Source organism: Neophocaena asiaeorientalis, unplaced genomic scaffold (assembly GCF_003031525.2).
Source record: "Neophocaena asiaeorientalis asiaeorientalis breed wild unplaced genomic scaffold, Neophocaena_asiaeorientalis_V1.1 scaffold136, whole genome shotgun sequence".
NCBI lineage: Eukaryota > Metazoa > Chordata > Mammalia > Artiodactyla > Phocoenidae > Neophocaena > Neophocaena asiaeorientalis.
The window spans coordinates 3698789-3703511 of record NW_020185333.1 but is presented as its reverse complement, the minus strand read 5'-3'; the positions used below and the strand labels follow the sequence as shown (position 1 = coordinate 3703511).

Below are 4723 nucleotides of genomic sequence, written 5' to 3'. Positions count from 1 at the left end.
TCCCAGGGGGAAGGAAACCAGGAAAAAAAAAAAAAAAAAAAAGAGTTGAAAAATAAGAGAATGATATGGAAGTTCTTGTAGATGTGGGAGTGATTTGCACTAGTTAGAAGAAATCCTGTTTCCTCCAGGCTTAAGAAAATTCTTGAAGAGGCAGATGTCAGTTGGGGCTAGGAATTGGAGGGAACATTTTAGAGAAAAGTTTGGGAAGGTAGGAGAATGTGTTTAACAAGAACAATGTTTACGGTTTACAGATCACAATGAAAGAGTCTGAGCAAAAGGGAGACACGGAAGGAAGTACAGAGCATTTTGAGGGTGAAATTATGAAACGAGAGAAGACCAAAAGGACTCCAACTTGGTAGTGGGGATAATGGTTCCAAATGGAACTCTAGTTTGAAGTTCTTCTACTGCCAGAGCAAGCAGAGTATCCAGGGTGATTGTAGACTTGTTGACAAAAGCAACTTGAAATCTTGGTTCTGTCGTCCCCGAAAATAAACCTTAGTAACTCTACAAGCTCTGTTTATGGGGTTTTAAAATATCATCTACATGGAAACAGATTAAAATATAACACCTAGTAAAATGTAGAGGTTTTGGTTTATTTGTTGAGTCAGAGAAAGTAAAAATATTTATTAAGATAATATATAATAAAACTTGAAAAACTAGTGTCGTTAGCACCTTGGAAGACAGGAATGAAAGTCTGCATGACTTTAGTAAATCAGGAAAGTGAATATGGGTTTGTAGCTCAATAGAAATTGTTACAGTACATGTAAGTAGGGAAATCAAAATACGTATTAGAGATTCAGAGTATCCCAAGGCTTTCTGGGAAAAAACCACAAGAATAATAGAATAGTATATATCACGTATCCATCAGTTAAAGTATTACAGGTAATTCAGTTTATATATACCAAGCACCAACCATATGAAAGGTATCATGCAAGACCCTTTTCTGTATACTGTGGTGATTAACTTTATTAAAAAGTCAGAATATGCAACGTTTAGGGTAGTTTATGGACTAGCGGAAAGAGAGCACAGGTACCCAGAATTTAGATTGAATTTAGTTCCTTAGGTATCTCGTCAGAAGCTAAATGGCCACGTAATGCAGAGGCAAGCACAGCATGCTGTTGCATAGCCCTGGTCCCTAATGCAGGGCCATCCCTAGGATGTGTGGGGCTTCTGTCTGTATAAAGAATTTGATTAACTATTGTACTACAAAATTCATGGGCTCATGCGAAGTATAATGATTATTGATGAAGAGTTACACTATTGGGTAGAGAAGAAGAACTTAACATTTGCTAATTGTCCATTCAGTGCGAGTGAAGACTGTTCATGGTGTCCAGACACCATTTCTTTCTGCTCAGTCCTAGGAATTCTCTTTTCTTGTCCAGTATTTTCAAGTGTACCGCTTCGGGCTGATTTTATATCTCAGGCCATGAGAAAAGGTTAGCAATGCTATTATTGCTCATAAAGCCATGGCTCACCTAAAATAGCCAAGCAACAAAAGAAAATGCTAATTTTAATTTTAGGTTATTTTTTTTCTGAGTCTGTTTTCCTTGGACCAGCACCATGTATGTAATTTGTGAGGCTCAGTGCAAAGCAAAAATGCAGGGCCCCTTGTTTAAAACTTAAGCATGTCAAGATGGCGATACAAGGTCCATGAAGCAGGCCCTGCCTTGGACTTTTACCAGTGTGTACTGTCAGTATCAATAGTCATGTGGGAAGCACCCTAGAATCATGCAGAATGTGACAGGGGGAATGAATTTGTCACAGATAACTTACAACTTGGATAACATGGCATATGATATAGAATATCAAGAGTTGATAGTTCATATTTCAGTGAAGTTATTGGTTAAATGTTGAATTCTTACTGTTGCAGAACCACAGGCTAGGGTGTGGGGATGGAGGAGGATGACCAAAAGAGGTTCACTATTTACTAGGTTGAAAGATACAGACATTAGGAACCATAAAACTGACAGAGCATGATGTCTGCTTGTTTATACCTATAATGGAGGTATAAACAAGAACAATAGGAAAAGTAGGAGTAAATAAACTTTGGTGGGTAGTGTGGAAAAGCCTTTTAGGAAAAAAAAAAATGACTTTAGTCAGACCAAGATGGGTAGTATTTCAAGTAGGCCAGAGGTTAAGTGGCAGACCTTCCAGACAAAAAGGACAGCATGAGCAAAGACAGTGAAATGAAGAGCGTGTTGATAGATATGCCTACATGCTGGGACTTTCAGGCATTCTTTTGTTATATTTATTGAACATCTTGTTTTCCAGGCACTGAGCCAGAAGCATGGGTATAAAAGTATAGGTTTAGGAATCAGACAAAGCATCTACCACTTACCAGCTGTGTGACTGGAGACACCTTACTTAACTACTCTGAGCCCCAGTTTTAGTCATCTGTAAAATAAAGACATTGGTTTTACAGAATTAATATAAAAGTTAAATGAGATAATGTCTATAAATACTCCAACCAGCACCCTCAATCCAGTGAAGGAGAAAGCAAATAAATAATTGTGATAATACATGCTGTGAAAGCACAGAAAGGAGAGTGGCTCTCTCTGTCTGAGGGTTTTGTGCCTCACTTCCTAAAAAGGGATGATATTTGAACTTGGGGCTGAAGGGTAAGTATGTGTTTATAAGCGAAAGGGAAGCTGAGAAAGATTCTCTTAGGCTGAGGTTTGAAAATGATGAGCCCCTTTATGATCTGTATGGGGTTGGAAGACAGGGAGTAGCAACAGGAAACGAAAGCAGACCATGTATACGTCTATAAAATCTTTCATTGCCACTCCAAACCCTTTTTAGTCAATTCAAAATACCAGACTCTTCCACTGAGAAAAGGCAAGAGACCTGTGCTGAATGTTACCTCAAGTAAGATGTAAACAAGTTTGCATGAGAGCTTCTGTAGCAGATGTTCTGTGTATTTTCTTCCTTCTACAAGAAGTTTGGAGCCAGGAGAGAGAGACAACTCTCAGGAAATGTAGTTGCTTTTCCCATCCTCATGTGGAACATTTTGCTTAGTTGGCAGACATTTAACAAGACATGATTGGCTCTTTTAAAAACAGGAGTCTTAGAGGTCTTGGTTGAAACGTCTTACCATGTGCTTGGTGCTTTAAAGTGCATGTCTTTTTCTGTCTTCTCCCTCCAGACTGAACACTTGCCTCTGCAGACTCAGTTCAAAGGAAGAGAGGTTGGCAGTCTCCAGCGCTCTGTAAGTAACATGGTCCTCTAGTAGGGTCAGCCCAGGCGGAGCCGGGGACCACCATGTTTATTAAAATACTGTTTTATTTCCATGAAATTTCATTTTATTCACCTCTGCTATCTGACCATTTGTAGTGTGATTTTGTAAAGTCCTTGAGCTTGCTTATTCCTCTTAGAAGTAATCAAGTTTTACAAAACCAGTAACCTGACAGAGGCTCAGTACCAGACACACCATAGAGCATCAGGGAGGTTCATTTTATGGTGTCAGCTGTGACCCAGAGTTAAGCAAGGAAGAAAGGTCAAGACAAGAGGCTATTCTTTGACAGCATTTCTTAATCCTCAGCCACGTTGGCCATACAGTCAAATACCAGTTCATTTCACTGTGTCTCTTCCCTAATTCCCCAGTGCTGAATCCTGAAGCTTCTTTTGGTTTTGTTTTGGTTGTTTTAGTTCTCTTTATTATGTCATGCATGGATTCCAAGCTTGAGCCTTGCTGAGAGACTCCTGCAGTTCACAACCTTGTTTTTCTCCAGTTTACCTTAATTGATACCAGTTCCAAATTTTGAAACCTGAAACTGACCACAGTCCTCATTAGTCACAATTTTCTATTTAGGAGATGCCACCACTCTTGTACAGGTATTGTAAGCAACAAGTGACTGGAAAATGATAAGCTGTTGAACTTTACCTTGCCATTCAATAGCTTGTGTGTAATGAATTCTGTTCTTGCCTGTTTTTACCCAAGAGCTAGAAAAAATACAAACAACTGCTCTGATAATGTAAGCAATGTTTGAATTTTTAGAATGGACTGAATAGCAGAAGATTTGACTACGAAGATGAGAATCCAGTGGGGGAAGATGGGATTCAGCAGATGTACCCCCTCTACAATCAGATGTGCTACCAAGACGGGAGTCCTGGCAAATATCATCCAAGCCGTGACCTGGAGAGAGTCTACATCAACCCACGGGAGCATTACGTGTGATTGTCCTCTTTCTCCAATGGTGTTCTAACAAATGTTTATTCTTAGATTGAGGGAGAGAAACTGAGGCCAATAGGTATGCTTTTATTCTGTCTCGTATAGAACAATCCCAGTCTAAGTATATCAGAAGTAGTGATGAATGACTTGGAGCCAATAGCACATTTCTTCCTTTCATTAAGAGTTTCTTAATCACCAGCTGTGTTTTTGAACTTGGCTCTAGCTTTTTGTGTTTCTGTGATGATGGTGTTTAACTACTAACATTTGGCCTGCAACGGTATGTTCATTTAAAAGTAGAGCATCTGCCTGGGATGACAGCAGTGATTCTCCAGAACGAAAGGCCCCAGCTGGGAGTATTAACCTCACTGGGTCTCAGGCAGACAAGCCTATTCATCTGTAACTCAAATGGGCAGGAAAAGGAGCTCAAAATCCATCTCACTAATTATTTAGTTGGGATTTGGCTTTTCCTGACATGCTTGATACAATTATAATACCTCCTTACAAACAGGGGGCCTGAGGAAAGAGGCAAAGTTTGTTGTTTATCCCAGAAACAAT

General features: G+C 39.5%; 1 protein-coding gene across 1 annotated transcript in view; it reads left to right on the top strand.

Moving 5' to 3' along the window:
• Nucleotides 1-4289, top strand: part of NECTIN3 (nectin cell adhesion molecule 3) — a 127760-nt gene extending 123471 nt beyond the window's left edge. Inside the window, exons 8-9 of the mRNA XM_024735369.1 lie at nt 3143-3205; nt 3995-4289. Of these exons, the coding sequence (XP_024591137.1) occupies nt 3143-3205; nt 3995-4174 (243 nt within the window). The 3' untranslated portion in view covers nt 4175-4289. The remainder of the gene's footprint in view (nt 1-3142; nt 3206-3994) is intronic.
• Nucleotides 4290-4723: the final 434 nt, after the last annotated feature.